Below are 25493 nucleotides of genomic sequence, written 5' to 3' on the forward strand. Positions count from 1 at the left end.
CTGCATGCTGTGCTGCAGGAATCCGGCTCTCGCTGACTGATGCGAGTCTCCGAGCCGGGCCGTAGACAGCGGGATACCTGTGTCCATAGAGGGGCAGGCTCCGGGCTGTGGGAGATGCCCCGCTTGGATGGTGCAGCCTGAGGGAGGAACGGGGCAAAGGCGGCTTCACGTCGCCTGCTCTCTAGGCTGCTGCAGGGACCGAAGCAACCTGCAGCGTAACCTGGAGCTGGCCCCAGGGTTGGTTTGACGGCAGCCTCCCTGTGCTCAGCGGCCCCTAATCCTGGCATTCCTTCCTACCGCTGGCATGCCACCAACGGTGTGTGGAGGAGGGGGGGCGGGGGCGCTTCTGCTGGAAGTTCTTCCTTGGCCCCTATGGCCCCTACACGCAGCTGGAGCAGCATATGGGGCCAGAATCTGGCTCCTGTTCCCCACGTGCGTCTCCATTCTGCCCGCAGCCCTGCCAGCTGCGTGGGTGGCAGACTTTGGAGGGACGCCTGGGGCGAGGGGATGTGAGGTGCATGGTTTTTTAGGTGGTGCTCTTCCCTCTGCCAGCGTGGAGCTAGTGCCCCCACGTGGCACCAGGGGGCACTGTGCTGCCAGAGATGCAGAAATCAAGGTCCTGACTGCTTGAGACGATTAAAGATCCTGTTAGTGAAGCCCCAGCGTCCTGCCTAGACTCAGCGCAGGCCGTTACATTCCACCAACCTAAATCGCCTCTGTCCCTTTCCGTAGGGTAACGTGGTGTTCACTCTTTTTTCTTACACTGTTGGGTAGCTGTGAGCTGTTAAAGTGTGGGTGTGTTCCACCCTAGAAGTAGCTGCAGTGATCCCTATGTGTTCCCCACAAAGCACATTGGGAGCCTTCAGGATATAAGATTACTGTTAAGCTCCACTAATGACCTAAAAATTAACTTTCCTGGCCAAATCCCTGCTATTCCTGGGGCATGAATATACCTGTAATTATAGTAACAAGCAGGACCCCACTGTTTTCCAGTGTAACTAATGTCCTCATAGACTTTAAGGTCAGAAGGGAATTATCAGACCTGCACAACAAGCCACAGGACCCCTAACCTATGACTGAGTTATTTTTCATGGCTGAAAGATTTGTAACTCCACCAGCAAGTGTCATGCTCATAGGGCCTCTGACTTTGAGAGGTCACATGGTGATCAGCTAAACTCTGAGCACATGGGCAAGACTCACCAGCCAGACAGCCGGGAAAGAATTCCCTGGAGTAACTCAGAACCCAGCCCGTATAACATCCCAGCACAGGCCATTGAGCGTATTTACCTGGTGATGTTCCCGGGTAGTTTCTTGCTCATTTTGTTTCCGTGCAGCTATTGTGCCGGCAGTTAGACACCCAGCAGGCTGTCAGTGGCACCGGTGGCTTGTTCAGGGCTGTTTCTTCCACTTGATGACAGCCCTGCTTATAACAGAGTGAAGGGGAGGAGGGAGCTGTGAAAACAGATCATAAATATAACCCGGCTCAGTTTATTAAGCTCCGTTTATCATACAGGAGGTTGTGTGCCGTAAGAGCATTGTTCAGCTTAGCCACTTCCCGCTGACAGTGTCTTGCTCTGGGGGCTCGATAAGTAAGAATTTAGCAGCATTTATCGCAGCTGGGGCTGGGGAGGGGCCACAGTCGGGGCTCGCTCAAAGAGACTGGCAGCGAAGGGCGCCAGGATTGCTGGGTAGTTCTCCATAAGGCCACCACTTGCCTTTGCCCTGAGCAAGTTGTCTGAAGTGGGGATCCCACCTGGGACGTGGCCCTCTGGATCTGAAAGCATGACCTCTCCAGCCTGAGCTAAGACCCAGCTGGGTCAGGCTAGGCGGTAAGAGGCGTGGCTTTGCGCCGGCCCAGCCACTGCCAGAGGGGATCAGAGTGTCACACTGAGAGGGGGAGTGGGTACATGTGCTGGGCGAGACTGGCTGGGGTGGCAGTGTGTGGAGTGTGTCTGTCTAGAGCGATGGGTCAGGCTGCTCTGGAGTGTGGACGGGGCTGGCTGCCCTGCAGTCTCTGAACAGGGAGCAGGGCTCAAGCAAGTGCCTTCAACCGCGGCTCTTGGAGGGCTGAGTGGGACGTGCCCGTGGCTTTGCTCTTCCATCCTCTCCCTGTTTTCTCGGAGGAATCTTGCTCACTTTCTCCTGGGCACCACGCGTGTTCCCTTGCTCTGTGTATGTGGCTGGCTCCCCTCCCACCCCCCATCGGCACCTAGACAGGCCAGCCGCTGGAGGGATTGGGGGATGTTCACACTCCATTTTAAAAAGGAAAGCAAGGGGAACGGAGTGAATTTGGTGTGGGAGTAACCAGGGGCGCGGGGTTGGCCGCTTGTCCTGGGTCATTTTCTGCCCTTTGCATTCCTGCTGAATGCTGAAACTATCCCAGCTGCTCCATTGTTAAAAGGCGGCTGGAAACCTCTGCCCTGGGCAGAGCTGCTCCCGTTGTGTGCGGCGGGACCCAGGGGGTTCCCAGGCTCCGTTTCCTGGCAGCTGAGCTGGCAGGAGAAGTTCGACTTCTCAGTAAACTGCTTTATGGGCCCGTCCTGGGCGCGCCGGTGACCAGCTCGTAGCTGGTTCTAAAGGGTTTCCAGTTGTCCTTGCTAGCTCTGCTTTTCTAGCTGCTCGGACCTCTTTACAGCCTTGTACGCTCACCAGCACCGTTCATGGAGTGCTTAATTATCCTGGGGACAGCGGCTGCTGGGATGTGAAGGAAGGTCCCTGGTGGAGCATAAACCTTTTGGCTGGATTCACGGCGCTTCTGCCAGCACGTCTGAGCACTGCTGCGCCAACGCTGGCCCGAGCCGGGAGGACCAGGGTTTCTTCTGCACAGATGAGGCTAGTGCTAGCCACAGCCACTAGGGGAACAGAGGTGGTGGGCTCGGCTAGCACCGGTGTGAAGGGCATTCCCTGGGCCAGAGACTCTGCTGAATGTCCCCGGGGATGCATGGGGTGGGTGGTGGCGGGTGAGCACTAGACAGCACTCCTTGTGGCGTGCTAATAAAACCTTGTCCAGCTGTGCTGTGATTTCGGTGTGGTTACACGGGTGCAGTGTGCGAGCAATGCAGTGCTGAATGCGATCCAGCGTGTGCTCTCTGCTGCAGGCGGGTGGACGTGCACTGAAGAGCACTCACTGAGACGCTCCTTCACCTTATTAGGGAGAGTCCACAAGTCCCACGCTGGGGGGGCTGCTCTCGCCTCCTCCCAGCGCCAAACGTACGTCTGTGGCGTCTGAGTGTACGTGACCATGTAGCAGAGTCAGGGAATCAGAGAAGATGAGGGTTGGAAGGGACCCCAGGAGGTATCTAGTCCAACCCTCTGCTCAAAGCAGGACCAACCCCAACTAAACCATCCCAGGCAGGGCTTTGTCAAGCCGCACCTTAAAAACCTCTAAGGATGGGGATGCCACCACCTCCCTAGGTAACCCATTCCAGTACCTCACAACCCTGCTAGGGAAAAAGTTTTTCCTAATATCCAACTTAGACCTCCCCCACTGCAACTTGAGACCATTGCTCCTTGTTCTGTCATCTACCACCACTGAGAATAGCTTAGCTCCATCCTCCCTGGAACCCCCTTTCAGGTAGTTGAAGGCTGCTATCAAATCCCCCCTCATTCTTCTCTTCTGCAGACTAAACAAGCCCAGTTCCCTCAGCCTCTCTTCATCAGTCTTGTGCTCCAGCCCCTTAATCATTTTCATTGCCCTCCACTGGACTCTCTCTAATTTGTCCATATCCTTCCTGTAGAGGGGGGCCCAAAACTGGACACAGTACTCCAAATGTGGCCTCCCCAGTGCCGAATAGAGGGGAATAATCAGCTCCCGCAATCTGCTGGCAATGCTCCTGCTAATTCAGTCCAATATGCCATTAGCCTTCTTGGCAACTAGGGCACACTGCTGACTCATACCCAGCTTCTTATCCACTGTTACCCCCAGGTCCTTTTCTGCAGAACTGCTGCCTAGCTTGTCGGTCCCTAGTCTATAGCTGTGCATGGGATTCTTCCATCCTAAGTGGAGGACTCTGCACTTGTCCTTGTTGAACCTCATCAGATTTCTTTTGGCCCAATCCTCCAGTTTGTTTAGGTCCTTCTGTATCCTATCCCTACCTTCCAGGGTATCTACCACTCCCCCCAGCTTAGTGTCATCTGCAAACTTGCTGAGGGTGCAATCTACCCCATCCTCCAGATCATTGATGAAGATGTTGAACAAAATTGGCCCCAGGACCGACCCCTGGGGCACTCCGCTTGTGACTGGCTGCCAGCTAGACATGGAGCCATTGATCACTACTCTTTGAGCCCTATGCTCTAGCCAGCTCTCTGTCCATTTTATAGTCCATTCATCCAACCCATACTTCCTTAACTTGCTGATAAGAATACTGTGAGAGACAGTACCAAAAGCTTTGCCAAAGTCAAGGTATATCACATCCACCGCTTTCCCCACATCCACAGAGAACATTACAGTAACTCCAGCCTGCCTCTTCTTGGCTTGGGCGGCAGAGCTCTGGCATTATACACATCTTTTCTTTCTGCTCCCGCCTAGCAGAGCGACCTTGCACCGTAGAATTAATTGCTGGGCAAATTAGTATTTCAATGTAAACAACACATTTAATACAGGTTTGTTTCCTGGAGGAGAGGGGGGGGGGGGTGGGCGGGTGTGTGTGTGTGCGTGCGGGGGGGGAGGGTGTTGGCTTCAGGTGCTTAGTGGAGGCAGCAACAGCAGGGTTTGCCATGGCAGGAGCACATGTACACGTGTCCTATATACTCCACTCTCCTTTCTCCAGCAGCGGCCAGTGCCAGACACATGCAAGTTCCTGTAATTTACCGGCTTGTGAGCTATTCTGCAGCGCCATGGGAAGAAATCCCTTCCTGATCCCTGCTGGTGTTTGGCTGGTGCCCTGAAGCCTGAGGCTGGAGGGGCCTTTTTGTTTTTAATCCCAGCTCGTGTAACCACAGGTCCTCCTGTGTTCTCATTCCTCAAACACAATCCAAGTCTCTTGTGACCAAAGCTACTCATGGTGATCAAGGAATCCAGAGACAACAGCCACGAAGAAAGGAACCCACTTACTTATTTGTTTCTCGGGTGCCTCCAAAGGCAGCGGCTCCCAGGTCTGCGCCTCCCTTTATTTAACACAAACACGGTGAGCGGGAGTTTATTATTCAGGAGTGGCCCGAGCACTTCCACCGTGTGTAGCACCCTCCCTGGCACTGGCTGCCAGCGGGCTTTGAAAGTGGGATCTTTAGTGCTAAACACGCAGCCTCCCCTGCCTGCGCTAAAGGAAGAGCGCTGTACATGCCACCGGCAGACAGCTCCCTAGCAGCTGCTAGAGGGAGAAGCCCACTCAGCCAGCACGTCACACGGGCTCCAGTATTTGGGCCGTGGCTGCACCATAGCAGCCAGCAATTGTACTCGATTCCTCCCTCCCCCCGGAGATCTCTGTCCCTGACCCGCTGTGTGTCTGCCCGGGGTTAGTTTCCAGGGCTAGACCCTCCCTCCCCCCAGCCTTTCGTGCTGCTTCTGCTGGCACACAGACCCCACCCTCCAGCGGTGTTTCGTGGCCTGGGTGACCTAGTGAGGTACATGCCAGGATGTGCGTGTACCTCTGAGCCCTGTGGTGGGAGGGTGCCCTGCCCGCTCCCAGTGCGGCTGACGTCAGATTGGAGGAGAAGGATAAAGCAGCATCTGAGTCTCCTCTGTGGACTCCTAACGAGAGACTGATCAGCATCCGATTTGCATGCATTAGTATCATCATTTAAAGGTCAGCAAAGTGTTTTGTGGAGTAACTCAGCCAGCTTGTTCCCTGCCTGGATCCAAATGGCCTGAGAGCACCGTGCCGGCGTGCGGATGCTGGTGAGCGCCCAGGCTACGGAGGTGGCTGCGTGGCTGCAGCTGGGCCAGTTTGACAAGCAGTTGCCGGATCTCCCACTGGCTAATCTGATTCCAAAGCCCCACGCCATGGTCACCAGGCCTAGGCACCTGTTAGTAGTACCTAGCTCTCACAAAGCACTTGTCATCTGTAAACCTTGAGGGAGGTGAGAATCAGCCCCACTTTATAGAGGGGGAAACTGAGGTACAGAGAGATGAAGCCTAAGGGCAGTGGCAGAGCTGGGACTAGAACCCAGTTCTCCTGAGGGCCAGTGGGTACTCTATCCACTAGGCCATGCTGCCTCACTTAAAAGCCCACTACAGCCGTCTGGGATGGAGTGAGGGAATTAGCAGCTGTGGGAAGCATCTTTGCAGATGACTGATAATGGCGTTACATTTGTAGCATATTCTAAGTAACTGCTTGCTTGGGGCAGCCCCATGCCAGCCAAGATGTGTCACGATTCCAGGGGACCAACCCTCACGCCATCTTCCCCAGCAGACTGCAGCAGAACAGGCCGAGTATCCTGTAGGGTGCGCCGCAGTCTCCCTTGCTCTGCTCTGCTGAGAGCTAGAGTGTATTCATGCAAACACTATTTAACGAGCCCTGAAGGGAGAAAGTTAAACATATTAACCCAGTAGCATGAACTGTGGTTAAAATACGATCACAGCAAACGGCTTTCCTCTAGCTAATTTATACACCCCCCCCCCGCCCCTGCCTTCTCATCTTCATTCCCTGTTAGGGTAATTTCGGTCTTGTGCATGCCGGGAGCGACTCCCCCTCCACCCTGGACCAAAGCTGCTGTGAAGGGTTTTTAGTGGCAAGCCTAGGCAGGCCCAACCCCTGTTCACCATCAGAGCGGAGCCTGGCTCTGGTCTCAGTTATATGCACTTTGGTCATAGAATCGGAGAAGATGTGGGTTGGGAGGGATCTAGTCCAACCCCCTGCTCAAGGCAGGACCAGCCCCAACTAAATCTTTGCTGTACTTGCAATTAAACTCTTTTCAGTACTGGTTCAGGCTACACCATTGCTCTGGGAGCTGGGGTTGAGATGAGCTGGCAGGCTGGGGTCTCTGGCTATCACAGGTACCTCGCCGGACCCCATTACCAGGATGTCAGAACCTCAAAATCTTTAGCACCCCGAGAAGTAGGGCAGTGCTGTGACCCTCATTGTACAGCTGGGGGCTGAGGCCCAGAGCATGCGCGACTTGCTCCTGGTCACACAGGAAGACGATGGGAGAGCAGCAATTTGAACGCAGGTCTCCAAAGTCCTGGGCTAGAGACCTACCCACTGGGCCATCCTGTTTCTTGCACGGAGGGGCCGCTTTCCCGCAGCTAACCAGGGAGGTCCCATTCGCCAGGGCTGCTGAGATGATGCTTTTCACCAGCGTCTTTCTTTTAAACTGCAGTTCATGGTTATAGGCAAATTATTTGTGATTATGCAAAGTAGTTGATTTGCATAACGCAGCACATGGCGGCTGCACAGAGCGGGGAGGGTGAGACCGTTGAAAGCAGGTGGCTTTGAGTGGCTCTTTAAGAGCCGCAGTTCACACACGGTTTGGTTTTATTTATTTAAATGACGTTGACATTTTAAAAATACGTCTGGGAGCGACTCGTTCTGTCGGTGGCGTTGTTCGAGCTCTCTCGGCGGATTGAGGCAGCTGCGGGCCGGGTAGCCATGCATGTTCTGGGTGATGTGTACATCCGGGACCCGTGGGGGGGGGTTCTTTTTCTCACCATTCATTGTATGTGAGTGAGGTAGTCTGAAATGCAGGTCAGTGGTGGAGAAGGTCAGCCTCTTCCACCCTAGAAGCCTCCCTGCCTTGGGGAGAGGAGACGCTCTGAGCAGATTGCCTTGGGCACGAACTAGCATCGCCCCCTCACGGCAGAGTGGGGTAGGGATGGGCGATGAAATCAGACTCCCCCATCTTTGGTCCAACGCCCCCTTTGCCCTGAAGTGGAGGCGAGCTGGGATGAGCTGGGATGGGAAGCGAGCTGGGATGGTTTCCCAGACGCAGGAGGCGCTGCGGGGACGCCCGCTCTGCAGGCAGGATTCAGGGACGAACCCTGCCTTAGGGTTGTGTCATCCCCACTGAGCCCATCACTACAGCAAGGGGGACGGGGATAGCTCCGGGCCAGCCCTGCTCGGCGCGCACTGGACTCCCAGCAGAGCTCTGGCCTGGAGGCCATCTCCCTGACGCACTCCGGCGCCGACTCAGCCGAGCTGCGCGCACAGGAGCTGTCCCGCTGAAGGCGGTGGAAATGCTCACTGGCTTGCCGTTCGGTGTGTTCTCCGGTGCTGTACCGCCCTGTGAGGGGGAGACGCAGGACAAAGAGCCCCTCAGTGTCCCTGTGCCACCGAACGCCCTTCCGTGAGGCGACGCCGAGCCAGGGCGTTGCTCCTGCCGTCCCGCTGTGACATGCTTCCCCCGTCTCTGTGGTGGCGGCACTGACCAGGGTGGCGTTTCTGTTTGTCTCCCCGGAAGGCCAGCACCTCACCTTCCCCGCCGTGGCGCTCTGGGTGACCGTGGGACTCGCTGTCTGCATCCTGGGGCTGCTGGGCGCCTTGGCTTACGTGTGCCGGAAGAAAATTCACCAGAGCTGCCAGGAAGAGGACGAGAATGGAGGTAAAAACCCAACCTCCTTGAGGTGTGTGTGTGTGTGTGTGTGAGAGAGAGAGAGAGCCCGATTCAGGGGAGCACGTGCTTGAGTCCCACTGGAGTCAACGGACTCGGCGACTCCTCAGCGGGGGAGAGGTGGCTAGTTTCTGCCCCCTTTGCCCCCCGCGTGTGTAACGTGCTTTGGGATCCTTTGGGGAAGCAGGTGCTGGAGATCCAGCAGAGCTGATGCCCTGGGGCTGTTACCTCTGCACAAGGAGATGGGGGCCCGTCTCCCTGGCTGTGACGTGATGCTCTGACTTCCCCGCGGAGGGTGATGTAGACGTGGCTGAGAGGAGCTGGTAATTGCAGATAGTGAGTGACTGGATGGGGACAACCTCCTGAAATAGGGATGACAACTGCTGGTGTGCTGCCTCCCGGGATTAGCCAACCCCAGGGAATTCACCTGGGCGGGGCTGGAGAATGGGGCATGCTCCTGGTGCCCGAGGGAAACGTTCTGAGTCAGGGGCCTGTGCCAAGTGAGAGGCAGTCGGATGCTGGTTGTGAAATCCTCCCACCCTGCTTGGTGGGTAGCCATAAGCAGCCAGCATCACTGTCAGGCCTGGGACACGGTGAATGGGGCAGTACCCACAACTGCGTATGTGTCACGCACACGCGCTCTGCCCAGGAGTGACCTCCAGAGGCTCTGCCCCCCTCTGAATTACGTGAACTCAGCTGTGAGCTATATGGGGGGCGGCGGGGTAGGCGCTGGCACAAGCCCGTTCCGTGCAGGAAAGGGCGGCTCAAATTCCTGCCTGAGCCCTGGGACCCCACCCCTCTGCCCCATGCATCTCAGCAACCTGCTGGGGACGCCCGCTGCGGTGCCCGCCGGGGCCCGGGAGAGCAAGGACCCCATGCGATGTGGGATGGAAGGGGTCGCCAGGTTAGTGTTGCAGGGGCTCAGCGGGTTGTCTGCTAGCCCAGGCCAATGCGCCCTCTTTGCAGACGCTCCCGTACGACCGGAGGGAGCCCGTCCTGCAGGGACGGTCCCGTGCCTCGCTGAGTCTGCGCGGCATCCACGGCAGCACGGGGAGACGCCCCAGTGAGCTTTGATCGGAGCCCAGGGTCCGGGGTGGGGGCTCGCTCCAGCTGCCCCAGCTTCACTGCTGGATCAGCGTTCGCTCATATCTGCCTACGTGCGCGCCGGTCACACAGCAGGATTGCAGGTGGACGTACCCATTGAGAGGCCAGGCGCGGTGCCCCCGGTGGCAGAGGGGAGACGGCTCATCTGTGCTGCTGTTTAATTCAGGCGGCTGGACACGGCCAGGATCCTGTGGTTTGCAGAAGGGGGGAAGCGCTGGGGACTGCAGGACAGCGGGGGACTGAAACGCCCGCGAGCACTGCCCGGCCTGCAGAGCACCAGGAGAGCAGAACGTGCGTCTGCCTTCTCACCGTCGGGGAGTGCAGCGGGAGGCGTGCTGCCTAGTGTGACCCAGACACAGAGCAATGTAATACCAGGCCTCCTTTCAATCAGCAGCAGTGGAGGTGTTGCCAGGGTGCGGAGCAGTCTCAGGGCGAGCCCCTCAGCCTGGCTCCCTGGCTTCCGTTAGTGGCACCAGGCCTCGAAAGTAAACATGGCCAGGATTTCCCTGGAAAGCAGCAGGGCTGGAGGGGAGCCGTGTCTGAGCACTGCATCCCTCCACACCCCTCAGCGGTCAGCGCAGCCACCTGCATGCAGCATCACAGACAGAAGCCGTCACACCAGTGCAAAGACCGCTGCTGGCACCAGTAGTAGGGCTTTTATCTTCTTTAGGCCTCCAGCCACTGAGGGGCAGTGGTAAATACACATACACTAACCAGCGCTTCCAAGGGTGGGTTACCTCCAACCCATGCTGTCTGCTGCCCCAGGCACCTGCCCAGCTGTGGGGAGAGTGCAGGTTTGTGTTTGGCAAAGGGCTACCACTATGGAAGGGAAGCGGAGTGGGGGAAACTGGTTTCATATTACAGCTGACACTGACTTTGGTCCCAGTGCCAGCTGGGTTGTGGATAAATTCACAGCCTGTCAGAAAAAGGAGAGAGCGGAGAAAAAACGAGACACGTTGGGATGGGAGGGGGAGGCAGGGGCGCGGAGGGAGTTGCCTGTCAATAAAATCTGTGAACACGTTTAAATGTCAGTAGAATTGGGTAAAATAAGTTAAGAATTCCTCCCCCACCTCCTGAATCCTCTGCCATGAAGTCAGCAGAGAAATGAAGAAAGGCGCAGAGGTTGGAAGCGAGCAGTGGGTTTCCCACCCTCTAGCACTGATTCCCTGCTCCAAATGGACCAGGTCAAATCACCCAGCCGTGGTGGATGCTGTAAATGTCATGCTGTGTTGTTTAGACTGGGAGTTCCACCTCTTGGGTGCTGGGCCCTGCACTGACTTGAGGTGAGCCTTAGGGGAGGCAGTGTGGCCTAGGGGATGGAGCACGGGACTGGGAGCACGGGACTTTGGGTCAGTCACTTCACTTCTGCGCACCTCAGTTTCCCCATCTGTAAAATGGGGATGGTGATACCTCCTTGTAAAGTGCTACACGTAGAAAGTGTCCCCAGCTGTGAAATGGGGATATCAGAGATACCAGCAGGGTTAGGAGGTCTGACTCATTCAAGTGCTTTGAGATCCTTGGTTGAAAGATGCTGGAAAAGGGGCAAACTAGTGTTACCGCCTCTACCAGAAGGGTGAATTGAAATGATGGAGAGGCGGGTTACATGGCTGGATTTTCAGTCAAGTCGCATTTAGTGGCGCTATTTTAGTGGGGGCGGCTGGGGGAAAGCTCGCAGTGCCGCCGCCACAGTAATGGGACTGCAAAAATTGGATCACAGGATTTAATCCCTTTTACTGCGATGCCCCAGTTATCCCAAGCTGGGTTCCTACTCTCTGGGCTTGTCCTAGGTGCACCAGGTATCTGTCCCCTCCCCAGCCGGGTGCGTTCCCAGAGTTTGGACGCACCCCCTGTTCCTGGGTTCAAGGAGGGTGTCCTCTGTTGTCCACATGTGTCTGCCTGACCCCAGCTGGGGGGCAAGGACCCAAGTTAGCAGCAGTCTATCCCCTTTGATGCGATGCGCCTGCTGGAACCACGCTGCATCTTCTCCGTGGGGAGCAAAGAGAAACGTTCTGCCTGGGGGTGGGTTCTTCGTTGCTGTGGAAGTTTGCCGCTGACGTTCTGGAAGCAGTGCGGTGGCACCAGCCAAGAGGCAGACGCTGAGACCCTGCCTCTCAGTCTGCTCTGACATTTCCCGAGCCTGAGTGACTCCTTACCCCCACCCTGATGGAGGAGAGGCAACTTGCAAAGTGACAGGCGGCCAACTGCAACCACGCACTGGGCAGGGCACGCTCAGGATAGCTCGCTTGCTTACACGCTCCCTCCCTGCCCCCCTGAGAAGACACTGCTAGCATTTGCCATCCTGGAAATGTCAAGTGCCCAGACACAAGGAAATAGCAGCATGAGACACAGATGCTCTTGTGCTTTGCCTCTCTTGTTCCTTTATCCCTGCCCGTGTGTGTGCAGTTTTGAACTAATTAATGAAAGCCCTGCCGATGTCTCGCAGGAAGCACTTTGAAAGGTCCTGTTGGAAAAATCATTCTCCCCCCCCCAGTCTGTATTTTCTGCATCCTTGTCCTTTTCCAAGTTCTTCCTTTTGGAAGGGCAATTGCAGGGAAAGGGGATCTTTGTTTAAGTGCAGTTGCACATCCAGAGTGGCTGTAAAACCAGCTTTGGTGGTGTTCCTACTTACTGTCTCCCACTGGTTCCAGAACCCACGGGCTCAGTTTGCCAAGGCAAAAAAGGTGGGATTTTCTAACTGCCACCACTGTGAACTCCACCTGGGCGTGGGAAGTCTGGCTGGGTTCTTTCCTCCTCTTGCATCGGTGCCAGGGATGAAGAAGATTCTGCAGACGGAACACATGTCATGATGCTGTTCTTGCACAAGCAGAATAGGCTTGGGTTGGCTCTCCCCTTCGGTGGGCTGCTTTTACAGGATTTTGGAGAGCGATTTTTGCCAGTGAAGTAAGCAAATCAAAATGAATGGTCCAAAGAAGGTAGACCAGGAGCATCTCCTAACACAAGACAAAATCATTCACAGATTTCTAGGTCATCTAGTCTCACCTTCTTTATAATACAGGCCACAGTTAATTTTACAGGGCTGCCCCAGAATTTAAACCCAGGAGCTTTGGCACTATGAAGCAAGACCATAGCCCTACACTACAGGATCAGCAATTTCCTTTGCTTCTGTGGCAGACGAGGTGGGATTTGAACCTGCTGCCGATAGTGTTCACAGCAAGAAATGTTCCACTGCTCCCCTAAATTAAAAGGGCAAATTTGTAACTGATACAAGGAAATACTTTTCCACATAACGTGTAATTTGACTGTGGAACTCTCTGCCACATGAAATTGTTGAGGCCAAGATCTTAGCTTGTTTCCAGAAGGGATTGTTATGTCTACGCAGATAACAAAAATATGCAGAGTTATTTTAGTTAGCTAACAAATTCTGGAAGGGATAGTTCGCTCAGAGCTTCATCCAGTGTCTCTGGTTGAGATCAGCTTAAATTGTAATATGTAGGGGCGGATTAGAGCATAGGCTAGAGCATAGGGCTCAATGGGTAGTGATCAATGGCTCCATGTCTAGCTGGCAGCCGGTCACAAGCGGAGTGCCCCAGGGGTCGGTCCTGGGGCCGGTTTTGGTCAACATCTTCATTAATGATCTGGAGGATGGGGTAGATTGCACCCTCAGCAAGTTTGCAGATGACACTAAGCTGGGGGGAGTGGTAGATACCCTGAAAGGTAGGGATAGGATATAGAAGGACCTAAACAAACTGGAGGATTGGGCCAAAAGAAATCTGATGAGGTTAAACAAGGATAAGTGCAGAGTTCTGCAGTTAGGACGGAAGAATCCCATGCACAGCTACAGACTGGGGACCGACAGGCTAGGCAGCAGTTCTGCAGAAAGGGACCTGGGGGTTACAGTGGATAAGAAGCTGGATATGAATCAGCAGTGTGCCCTGGTTGCCAAGAAGGCTAATAGCATATTGGGCTGCATTAGTAGGAGCATTGTCAGCAGATCCAGGGAAGTGATTATTCCCCTCTATTCGGCACTGGTGAGGCCGCATTTGGAGTATTGTGTCCAGTTTTGCGCCCCCCACTACAACAAGGATGTGAATAAGTTGGAGAGAGTCCAGTGGAGGGCAACAAAAATGATGAGGGGGCTGGAGCAGAAGACTTATGAGGAGAGGCTGAGGAAACTGGGCTTGTTTAGCCTGCAGAAGAGAAGAATGAGGGGGGATTTGATAGCAGTCTTTAACTACCTGAAAGGGGGCTCCAGGGAGGATGGAGCTAGGCTGTTCTCGGTGGTGGCAGATGACAGAACAAGGAGCAACGGTCTCAAGTTGCAGTTGGGGAGGTCTAGGTAGGACATCAGGAAAAAGTTTTTCCCTAGGAGGGTGGTGAAGCACTGGAATGGGTTACCTAGGGAGGTGGGGGAATCTCCATCTTTAGAGGTTTTTAAGCTGCTGCTTGACAAAGCCCTCGCTGGGATTATTTAGCTGAGATTAGTGCAGCTTTGAGCAGGGGGTTGGACTAGATACCTGCTGAGGTCTAGATACCTCCTGAGGTCCTTTCCAATTCTATGATTATTCCACATGTGCTGTCGTGGCATTCCAACACCTTCCTCTGGAGCAGCTGGCCACTGTCAGAGACAGGACAATGGACCTTGGTTCTGACCCAGTCTGGCAATCCCTATGTTCCTAAGAGCAATAAGTATCAGCTGTCCTGGGGCCCCCATGAACTTGGGCAGCGTCCCTTTAACTGTGCAGTAGTGTCACGAAACAGACCCAGAGTCTGCTGGCCTGTCTGCTCGATACGGGAGCCGTCCAGGCCCCAGGATGTTGCCATCTCGTCCCACCCGGAGTCTGGCTGCCGAGCGGGGTGGGGGAAACAGGCCATGCCCCGCGAAGGGCCCAGCGGGAAGGAACGTTGAGGATGCTGTCTGGGATTTGTCAGGAAGGATTCCTGCAGAGCAGCTGGGCTGCATGTCCAGGGTTTGGCTCTGTTGAGGGCAGATGCAGTCCCACAGACACTGGTGGGTTGGTCGTGAACGTGGAATTCACGGGGCATCGCCGGGCAGCACCACAGCAGGGCGAGGTCGCAGCTCTGACGTGGCTTAGCAGCTTCTGGGTCGTAGCTCTGCCTCTCTGATACGGGCTCTGACGTGGCCTCGGGCGAGTGGGTTAGGAGACAGTCGTGCCAGCGTGCCGGGGGCAATGACCTAGAGCCCTGCACGGGGGCAGCGGCGCAGCCGGCTGCGCACGCACGTTGCAATGGCATGGTGCCCTTGTCATCCTGCCCTTATGGTGCCCCTCTGGACCATGCAAAGGCTGGAGTAACTGGCGGGTCCCGCTGCGGCGGGCGTGGAGGGGGGAGGAGGAGGGTGGTGTGAAGCCCAGTCATGCGGGCCCGGGTGGAAGCAGAAGGAGCCCTGGGGAGCAGACGCCAGCGATCTGAAATCTCCTGGGTCCAGGCCCCGCCGGAGCACTCCCCAGCTCTGCCAGGCAATGCTGAGCCTCGCTCAGCCGCGGGAAGAGCGCAGCTCCGGATGGCAGCTCTGCTCTCAGCAGGGAAGCCGGCGGTGGGGGAGTCTTTGCTTGGCAGCCAGGCGCCTGTGTCCCGTCAGACTGATTGGTGGGTTTCCCCTGCCCTCCGAGGAGAGGGGACCACGCTTGGCGGTCGCCATTTCAGCCGGGGCCCGGCTCTGCCCTGGGGGCATGAGAAGAGCGGCCATCGCACGAAGCGTGGCGTGGACGGGCAGCCAAGCTGGGAGCCTCTGGACAGGACAGGCTCTGGGGCTGGGATCGCCTTCTCTGGGCAGGGAGACTCCTGTGCCTGCCCCATCAGAGGGACACAGCCTCCCCGGGTCTCATCGCCCCATTGCAGGGATCGGTAGGAGGCCCATCACCGCAGCATCTATTCCCCCCCTCCCTCCTCCAACCGTTCCCACTGCAGTCCCTGGGCTCCTGAGGGCAGGCGTTGGGCTCTCTCCTCTGCTCAGGGGCGTGGTTCAGCCCCCCCGTCACATCAGGAGTGGGGCTCCAGAGCTGGGATAGCAAGAGGGGATGTGGGCCCGGATTGAGGCGCATCAGTGAAGCTGTGGGGCCAGGGCAAGGCTGGGTGATAGGGCTGCAGGTTGGGACCGAGGGGCATCGGCGGGGCGGGGCTGGGATGGCCGGGGGGGCTGTGGGATGGGAGAGGGGCAGCCGGGAGCTGGGTCTGAGAGCCTCCCCTCCCAACCCTTCCCCTCTGCCCAGGGATTTCTCTGGGCGTGTCCGGAGGCTTCATGCACTCCTGGCTTCTGTTTTGCAGGGACGGAGGAGCAGGACGAGGACAGCGAAGGACCCAAGACAGGTTGGTGAGATCTCAAAGCCCAGCTTCTGCATAAGTGACCAGGGGGGCTGGGTGTCATGGGGGGGGGGGTGGGATTGCTAAAGGAGAAACCAACGTGCACGTGGCAGTTGTGGGTCTTGTGTCCCACCCCAGCCTCCTGCATCAGTGCCGGGGGCCCGCCGGGGAGGGGGCTGGAATGGGTGGGAGGGTCTAACCCCTCCCTCCACCTTCCCAGGGACATCTGCGCTGCCTGGCTTGTTTCTGACTGTCACCTGCTTGGGTCTGAGCCAGTGACTGGGGCCACCACAGTTCTGGCTCTTAAAGAGTGACCCTTGCTGGGTCGGCTGCACCCAGCGCTGACCCCCTGGTTACCAGGACGTGGTTTCCCTAGTGCAGAGAAGGAGAGTTGTCAGAGAGGCCCAGGACTGCATGGGGCACGGAGACTGAAGTGTGATCTCCCCTCCCTGGGTGAGCCCTCCTGGACAGCGCTGAGCCCCTGTGCAGGGAGCTGTGCTGGGGAAGCTGGCCCTGCCGATGCTGCTGATCTGCTCATAAACATCAGAGCTGCAATCTGGCCCCTTTCACTTGCATGAACTCCTGAGAGCATTAAGGATGAAAGGAGCTGCCCAGCCTTGAGTCAGAGAGTATGTCTGACCCAACAGATGGCACCGATGTGCCGCAGCCTGGGTCTGCACTCACCTGCACACAACGCACCACAATCGCACGCTGGCGTGCACAGGTCACATATGCACGGTTCTGCCTGCGTGTACTGCTGCGTGCACAGATGTTGCATAAGCAAACTGTCATGTATGCTTTGAATGACGCATGCTGTGGCGTGTGAACTCACTGATACACACGCATGGGCATACACAGAGTGGTGCACACTTGATGTGCACATACTGATGCATGAGCATGTGCACACAGTCGTGCATGCATATAAGGGCCCATGCTTGCACAAACACACACGCTAATGCGTGATGATGTGCAGACACGTGCATGCATAGTGTTGCACGCTATTCCGTGTGCTTGCCTGGATGCACAAGCATAAGCACACGGTCCTGCATCCATTTAAGAGCACATGTTTGCATGCACACGCTGATGCATGAGTGTGTGCGTTCAGTGGTCCATGCACATCGAGGTGCATGCCGTTGCACACGCACACACAGACAAGCACATGCACACACATTACCGGGTATGTGCAAACAGTTGTGCATGTTGTACACAGGGACTGTTGCAAACGCACGCACCGATGCATGACCATGCGCACAGGCTCACACAGAAGTGCACTGTCGTGTGCATGATCATGCACATGCATGCATGCCAACACGCCCAGTCGCACGCTGGAGCCTGTCCCCTCTCGCAAGACTCTTTGAGGCAGGCCAGCTGGCTGTCAGCAAACCCCTCCAGGCTGGGAGCAGACTGGCAGCTTGGCAGGGCCGTGATAAACTGTGTTATCTTTTAATAAAAAGCGATAGTGGCGCTGTGTTGTAATCAAATGAGTTAATTATATGCCTGGTGATTCCCTTTATCTGCTCTGAGCACAACAATAGCTTTGTTGTATACAGATTGGCTTGCGCCTAATCTCTCCTTGGGAGAGAACGTGCTCTGAACGCTGGCTTCTTGATGTTTGTAGCTGCCTGTGAGATTTAAGGGCTGGGGGTGCAAGCTGGCGAGTGTAATTACTGTGGAAGGCTGATAAATGCTATGAACCGTTAAAGGGATTTTCCCCCCCACCTTCATTAATGGTGGGAGATAAACCACGCAGTGTCCCCTCCTTCAGCCCAGCCCTTTCTCCCAACTCCCCAAACAAACGGGGGGCTGATTTCAAATCTGTGTTGTAAATTGCAGCAATTAATTCCCAGAGCCTCCCTGCCAGAATTCGGAGGTTGAAGATGTGGTGCTTGTCCTCATTTATCCTGTTGCAGCAGCTGTTTCCGTGGGGGTGGGGTGGGGAGGGGATTGTGGTCTGTGCGGAACGAAGCAGATGGGCCCTGCCCGGTCGGGACATTCTCTTTTGTTAAGCGCTGATGCCAAGTGCTGTCCGGAGGAAGCCATGTGCAGAGGGCCCAACCACCACCGGGGTTAGCAACCCCAGCTGCCTGTCTTGAGCGTCATCCCCGTCACTGGCCTAGTTACTAGCGCATGTGTGAAAGCGTGCTCAGGGGACGCTGCGAGCAGGACCGAGGAAAGGGGGTGAGTGGAGGGGAAGGAAGGAAGATCTTGGATTTTACTCTCATTCAAAGATACGGCTGGGTCTCAGTCCACTTCCTAATGGGGTAGGCAGCCTCATCACAATCCCACCACTAATAATTGGCGCTGATAGGCCCCCTCGTTAGCAGACTAATTAGGGAGGCCAAGGACTGCAGACCAAGGATTCCAAACTTTCCACTCACGCCTAGGGGTGGCTAAGGCTCATAAAAGAGGAGTAGCTGGGGGAATCTTGCATTGCCACTGCCTCGTTGGGTACAGAGGGAATGCGGTCTCTGGGGCTGTCAGACCAGGGGTCTCCACTCAGTGTCCCGCTCTGATGCCCTTGTTTGGATTGTCTGACCTGTTCTCAGTTGATTAGTTTTGGGCTCTACGGCTCCAGCCCCACGGGAAGGGCTGGGCCTTTTGTTCTCCTGGGCTCTGCCCACCGACCTGGGATTCAAACGGGCCGGATCACAAACGGGGAGCGGGCAAAGATGGAGTCTGCAGAACGATTCATCAGGTTGCTTGGCTCCGTGGTCAGGGTGGCTCAGACATGGCAGTGAGTCCCGGGCAGGGCAGCTGGGGGCCATGCAGACTGGCTGGGCGGGGCTGCCTCACTTGGGAAGGAGATCGATGGGTCTGTTTGTGGCAGGGGAGGGCCGGGGAGTCCTGACAGGTGGCTGGATCTGGGCCCAGTGTGGCTGACCGCTCTGTTACTGGGCGCTGTGGCCCCAGGCTCCAGAGTGTGACAGAATTCTCTCTCTTCTCACCAACAGCTTTGCAGCCTCTGAAGAGCACGGAGAACAAGGAAGGTAAAGGGCATTTCTTCTCCTTTTCCACTCACGTGCAGGGCTGCTTGTGGGGGGAGCTGGCAGTTTGCAACAGCGACGCAGCTTGGCAGAACCACTGGCCTCTGTGCCCTTAAACCTCTGGAACAGACCTGCTATTATTACACCTGCGGTCTGAGCTGTGGGTTATCTGAAAACAGTCCTTTGCTGGATGCTCTTTGTAGCCGGGATCTGGCTGATCGTTTCCTGCTCACTCGTCTGACCCCTAGATCTGCTCATCTCCATGGTGTTTACAACTTTTCCCAATTTGGTGTCAGCTGTGAATTTCAGTACCCCCCTCTTGGCTCTCACTGCCGGAGCAGCAATAAAGGTGTGAGATTAGATCTGGTCCTGGCCGTAGACACATCCCCCAGAGTGGATCCCTTGCTGTTTAGTTCTACCCTTTGTTCACGATTTCTTGGCCACTTTTCCGTTCACATCAGTGATTTTATCCCAAGCCAATTAGCTTTTTGTTAGATACAATATTAACTGCATTACGAAAATCCAAGTGTATTATATTTATATCTACTGCATTCCTCTCGTCCATTGATTTTGTAATTCTCCTGAAAAGAGCAATCAAGTTTGCCAAGATTTATTCTTTCCCAACATCCATCGCAGCTTATGGCTCATGTATCCATTGTGCTCTAGCTATTTATTGACTTTTTTCTTTTAATTTCCATCATTTCACTAGTGCTAGAAGCTGGGCTAATGAGACAGTAATTGCCAGTATGATTCATTGATTCCTGTGTGCTCAGAACATCATTGCTTCCCAGGTTCTCTGCGATCTAGCCAGTCATTTCCCACCTGCACTGAGATGGCCAAAAGGCAGCTGGACGCCCACCTCTCATTGAAAACCTATGGGAGTTGGGCACCTAACCTTCGAAAATTCTCCCCCTTTTGCCCCCCGATTAATTAGCTGGTGGCTTTAATGTCCTAGGATCCAGCAACCTGCACAATTTTCCTAAACCAGTTTGGGGTCTCTCTATTGTTGAGTCGTTGTTAATTTCACCCCCTCTCCTCCATTGTTATTCCTGCTTTCTCTCTAGTGCTACTTTTTGTTCATAGGGCCAAAGCTCTTTCTTACTCCCCTTCGCACCATTAGCTGGAGCGTGAACTCACCCTGCTTTATTTCCTCTGTTTGCTGCCTTTATCTTTCCCCTGCAAGCCTAAACAGTCTGTGCTTGTTTTCATTGCCTCCTCCCTGTTCGTCACCAAGCCAGATTGTTTGCTTAACCCCGTAGCATTGAGGAGTCCCTTTGCTTCCTCTCTGGCTGGTTTTTTTCCAGCAGAAATGTAGTCTGAATGATGGCATCCCTTAGGATGCTCCAGCTGATGAGGTTTGTTTGGTTTCTTTCAATCCTGTACGCCGAGCTCTGAAATCTCTCTCGCTTGCTCGCCGTGTGGGCAGGCGCTGCTCTGGGAATGACGGGGAATCTCTCAGCACTGATTCTCTGAACCTTGGCAGCTCGGACCTCTTGCGACATTGGCTTCGTTTGACAAACCTCCCCACTCGATGAGCTGAGCGGCTGCTTCCCTCTCTCGGCCTGTTGCCGTCGTGTGTGATAAGGAGATGTTCCTCTGGACTATGGCTGAGTGAGACTGGCTGTTTAACCGCCAGACAAACCAATGCTTAGGAAAACCCATCAAGACAGGATGCAGACACCCAATTGCAGGCTGTTGGTTACGGTGAAAGGTAGCGCATCCTGGTCGCATAATCGCGGCTGCCTTTGCCGGTGCAGTCACTGCAGTAGCAGTGTCGGATGCTCTGTAAAGCTCTGGGAACTCTGGCCGTTTCGCAGGAGGAGCAAAACCCTGCTTCTGCTCTGCCCTCCCTGCGTGCCCTGCATGGCAGGAAAACTGCAGGTTTAGATGCAGCAAAAGCCCCACGGTGGTCAGACAAGCTCTGGGCCGCATCGCTGGCCTTTATTAAGGAAAGTGTGAGAATCCCCAGTTTTCAGATGGGTGAAGTTACAAGGTCACCCAGCACAGCAGTGAAGGAGTGTGGAATATCCCTTCTGAGTCCCCTGCGCTACCCACGACACCAGGGATCTTCTCTCCCTGCGGGTCACAACGCAGCAGGCCACCCAGCCTTCCCAGATTGCTACATGGGAGAGAGTCCCATGAAGATGGGAGGAAGGTCCTAAAGGGCTTGTGGTACGGAAGAGGGGCAAGGGGTGGAATAGGATGTGTAGCACTGCACTAGATCTCACTTCACTCCCCGTATTATGCTCCACGGTCAGTACACCAGTACTCCAGTTCTGTGCTATTCACTGTGTGCCCCTCACGCTGATGGGGGCTATGGCTCGTGGCTCTAGGGAGACGTGAGCCTTTCCATTCACTCCAGTGAGCTCTGAATCAGGTCCATAGTCTCCAGCTACCATATTTCTTCTAAGCATTAGTGGGAACAGTAACTAAAACTTACCTGAGTCCTGCCCCGTACCCTTGCGGCCCAGCTCCTTGCTGGGAATGCTAAGCGAGTTGTCTATATCCTCATGGAGGCTCGGAGAGCATTTTCTCCACAAAACATTAATCCGGTGCCAATCCTAGCAGAGCATGAGTGATACATGCGGGAATCCTAGGGTACACGTCGAGCTGCTGTACTTTTGAATGGCCATTTATAGAAATGGGTGATTTGATGGATTTATTTATCTTTTACTTTAAACATCAGCCATTTTGCTGTATTGGTCTGGTCAAGGTTTTCTTGCCCATTTTTGTTTCAGCAAGATGAACGTTGTTATCACAAAAGTCCCTCTTTCTGTTAACGGGGATGGGGCAGAAATATGGGTTAGTGGCTGGTGCACAGGACGGGGTATTTGAGTTTTTGGTGAAAAAAATCAACATCTGAAATATTTTGTCCGAAAGCTGAAATATTGCAATGCTGAAATGCTGCCCCAGTACCACCTGGGAATTGTAGTTCAGCTGCCACATGCCCCCATTCTCCTCTAGAGGTTGGAATCCCTGGTTGACCTACCTCTCCCATCATGGGGGGGGGGGGGAGGTGATCCATTATGGCAGTGGCGTAGCTGTGTGGCATCATGGGAGATGAAGTCTAGCCAGGTTGTCTGGCCCATAGAGGAGAATTGGAACATGAAGCATCCAAACTACCACTCCCATGAAGCAGTGTGGTGGCGTTTCACAATTAAAATATTTTGGTTTTCTGGTGTTCCTTTCATTTAAAATGAAAACTTGAATTTTTCTGTGGAAAGTCAATACTTTATGTGAAAACTCTCGCTTCATCGAAAACCCAGCTTCACATCAAAAACCAGTTTGAACAGAAAATTTCCCACCTACCCTTTACAGCCCTAACGTTCACCCAGTAGACTGAGCCTTGTGAAAACCGGCCCCTTGGTTGCCCTTTGACTCTCCTGCGAGCCATTCTTGGTTTCTCTGTCTCTCTCACCTTGTGCTCTCCCCCTGCGTAAAGTCAGTGGATTGAGTATTCGCCACTTTTCTTTCTCTTGCAGGCAACGAACAGGAAATTGACTGACAGGAAGTGGAGGAGACACACAAATGCCGCCCCGTGCCACAGACTGGCAGACTGTCCTCTCGGACCGTTGTAGCTTCCTGTAGGGATGTACTATAGGAAACACTGACCTTCCCATCCCCCGTGCCATCATTGCTATGTACCCTGGCCACGGAGAGCAGCAGCTTCAGCCTGGTTGCTTCACCGTAACACCCCCCCCCGGCCACCCGCACAGAGTAGACGCAACCGTGTCACTATGTAGGGCTCGCTTCCTTACGTTTTATTCCCAGGAGTTCTCATCTCCCAGGCTGCAAGGGCCTGATTCTCCGTTGTCCTGCATCTGGGGTGCTCACTTCCACCAGTGCCGCGTGGCACCTAACTCTACTGCCAATGGCCGTTCGCACTCACGCGGCCACACGATGCAGGGGCGCGGGGAGCCGGGTCCAGTGGGCTCAGGGCTCCAACCTGGGAGGTGATCAGCTTCGAGGTCAACGGGGTTACGCCTGCATTTAAAGTGAAGCACGTGCGTCACTGCCCTGCTGGACTGAGAGCTGAGCAGCCAGGAGGGCTGTAATGGGGACTGTTGCCCTCTGCCAAACAAGCGTGCGTGGGCAGGGTTGGGTGGTCTGGTACCACCCCCCCACTGCGTTTGTATAGATGGCTACGGGGATGCGTGGCTGTCACTCAGCGCCCCATTACAGCACCCGGTCTTGGCGGCCTTGCTCTTACAGTGTGTGACGGACGCGAGAGTCGGCTCTGCTGCTCCCCACGGATGTCCCTCCTCCCCCTCCCCCCCGCTGCCACCACAGATCCGGCTCCAGTTTATTCCCACCCCCCAAATTCGGCTTTTAAAGGGGGCGGCCGGGGGAGGGGCTGGGAGGAGGTGTCCGTTTCTTTCAGAAGACCTAAACCGCAGAAGCTCTGAGCGTCCTTGTTCCCGCCTGTCTACCGTTCCTCTCACCAGCACCTGGTGCCTGAGGTTCAAGCACAGCTGCTCTCCTCCACTCAGCCAGGGGAGCGTGCTGGTTGTTGGACCATCCTTCCCCAAGATGCCTTCACGCACAAGGTTCAACCTTCCCCTTCTCAAAGCAGCAGGCCTGCGGAGATGGACCGAGGCCCAAGAAGGACTTTGAAGCTCCTTGGAGATGGACAGTGGGTCCAGGTGACCGTAGAGATGGAGAATGGCCTAGTGTGACTGGAGAGGCTCCACGGGGATGGAGCTCATGGACTTGAGTGTAAACAGTTCATGCTCTTGTTTCTGGGTACGGCGGAAGCACAACTCCGAAGGGCATGTTGTTGTTATCTTTAATGGTGCATCACTGTAGCCAGCTGTTCTGTGTTTTTTGCCTTAAGCATATGGAGCCAGATCTCCCCCAGCTTAATTCTGCTGAGGTCGGTGGAGTTGTCCTAGGGGTGGGTTTGGCCCAGGTGATTTTGTTGGGATGGGAGGGGGAGGAAACTTCATAGATCTCACCCCCCTGCCCTTGCCTTGCTTCATCAGAGGAGCGAGCCAGTACCTGTAACTGGATGTCGTGCCTGCTTCGGCCAAGGGTTAGGAGGGGAACCTGCAGGTCAGGTGTAACCCTCAGCTGCTGACCCAGGAGTGGTCAGGCTGGTGCTTGTGCTGGTAGCTGTGGGAGGGAGAAGGGCATGGGCAGAGATGAGGCCTCCCGTGCTGCTGGCGTCCTGGCTGGAGAAGGGGACGGGCACGAGCAGAAGCAGAGATGGTGTCTCCTGTGGTTTTTGCATCCCGTTTTCTGCAGCTAGGCTGTCCCCATTTCGGCTCTGTCCACCCCAAAGCCTCTCCTGGAGCCTGATTCCAGAGCCAGAGTGAGGCCAGCGGAGCCGCCTCGCTGCCTGTGAGGAGCACTGGGTCAGGCCCGTGCAGGTCAGTGAAGTTAAACGGTAGCTCCCCCATGGCTGTGGGTCTCACACGCTGCCGCTCTGTTCCTTGGCATCTGGTGGCTGTTTTGAAGCCAAGGTTTCCCATGAGCTGATGCCTCTGAAGTTCGTGTTTGGGTCCAGCAGCTCCCAGGTGAATGGCAAATACCTGATTGATCTGAATGGATCCTGCCTGTCTGAAAGCCAGCAGCCAGGAGAAGCCGGGCTGAGAGAATCCAATGGGTCATGGAGCTCCGCCTGCCCTCTCAGCCCCCCCCCATGTTCACCTGAATCCGGAGGGAGGCCCCAGAGTGGAGCAGAGCAGGGGGTGGGGTAGCGCTGTGCCAGGGCCCATCTGATGGACAAAAGCCTCCAGTTTCTGTGGCTACCACTATGGCCCCTTTCACCAGAACTAAAATCCCGCCGGGTTTGCTTCTCAGCCGTGCCAACGGGCGGGTGCAATTCACTTCACTGAGCTGCGCCCAGCTGACAATCAGCCGCTCCATGTTATAGGCGGGGGTGGGGGGATAGCACCTCCTTTCATTAAGGTTTCCTGACACCTCCCCATATAAGCCCCTGTTTTCAGTTGCTTTATAACTTCGCCAAGCGTTGACCAGCTGGGCTGAGCTTCTCCATGCCAGAGGTCTGAACGCATCTGGCAAACGTCACGGCTCGGCCATTTCCGCAGATGAGGCTGAGGGAATGGACGCTGTGTAGCCGTGTTAAAAAAACCTCCTGCTGAGCTGCTCTGTGAGCAGCGGTAGCACCCCCAAACTTCGGAGCAGGGCCGGGAAATGTGGCGGGGACGCGGCCTCTGTGTCAGGGCTGTACCTGTTGCCACCCGTGTGAAAAACTGCTCGCGTTCGGCCAGGTTTCTTTTTGAAGTGGCAGTCTGCACGTGCTCAGAGAGTTCAGTTTTACCAGCCAAAATCTCTGATGGCTCCCTCCTCGCCCAGCGTCTCGAGTCTCTCTCGGCAGCTCCACGCGCTGACCATCCCAAGGAGCGGCAGAGCAGGCGGCTGCTAGACGCGGGCTACAGGGGCCAGGCTGGACTTTCCCTGTAATGGCTGCGCTGGGCCGGTGTGGCCAGGCACCGGAGCTGGGGGCAGGGAGTCTGTCTCTCCTGTGCCCTCGGTGCAAGCTGTCTGATTTGGGGGCAGAGGGGACAGGAGCTGGATCGGGGGGTGGGGGGAGGAATAAATGGGGACATGGGATCTAGCGAGCCTGGCTGCCGGGGAAGGATACAGGGACTCTGGACAAGGAGGCTGGGACTGGTT

At 55.5% G+C, this 25493-nt stretch overlaps 1 protein-coding gene across 7 annotated transcripts in view; it reads left to right on the plus strand.

Annotated features, from left to right (window-relative positions):
* CD276 (CD276 molecule) overlaps positions 1-25114 on the plus strand; it is a 61089-nt gene extending 35975 nt beyond the window's left edge. For 3 of the 7 annotated variants that reach the window (XM_067543189.1, XM_067543193.1, XM_067543191.1), the window contains 4 exons: positions 8335-8475; positions 15835-15876; positions 18822-18857; positions 22337-25114. In XM_067543189.1, coding sequence (XP_067399290.1) covers positions 8335-8475; positions 15835-15876; positions 18822-18857; positions 22337-22359 — 242 coding nt within the window. In that variant the 3' untranslated portion in view covers positions 22360-25114. Of the gene's footprint in view, positions 1-4769; positions 5921-8334; positions 8476-9450; positions 9712-9754; positions 10862-15834; positions 15877-18821; positions 18858-22336 lie in introns of those variants that run through there. The other 4 variants (XM_067543194.1, XM_067543192.1, XM_067543190.1 and 1 more) reach the window with 4 other exon arrangements.
* Positions 25115-25493: the final 379 nt, after the last annotated feature.

Source organism: Emydura macquarii, unplaced genomic scaffold (assembly GCF_026122565.2).
Source record: "Emydura macquarii macquarii isolate MOO-44397 ecotype Brisbane River unplaced genomic scaffold, CSIRO-AGI_Emac_v2 contig_799, whole genome shotgun sequence".
NCBI classification, from domain to species: domain Eukaryota; kingdom Metazoa; phylum Chordata; order Testudines; family Chelidae; genus Emydura; species Emydura macquarii.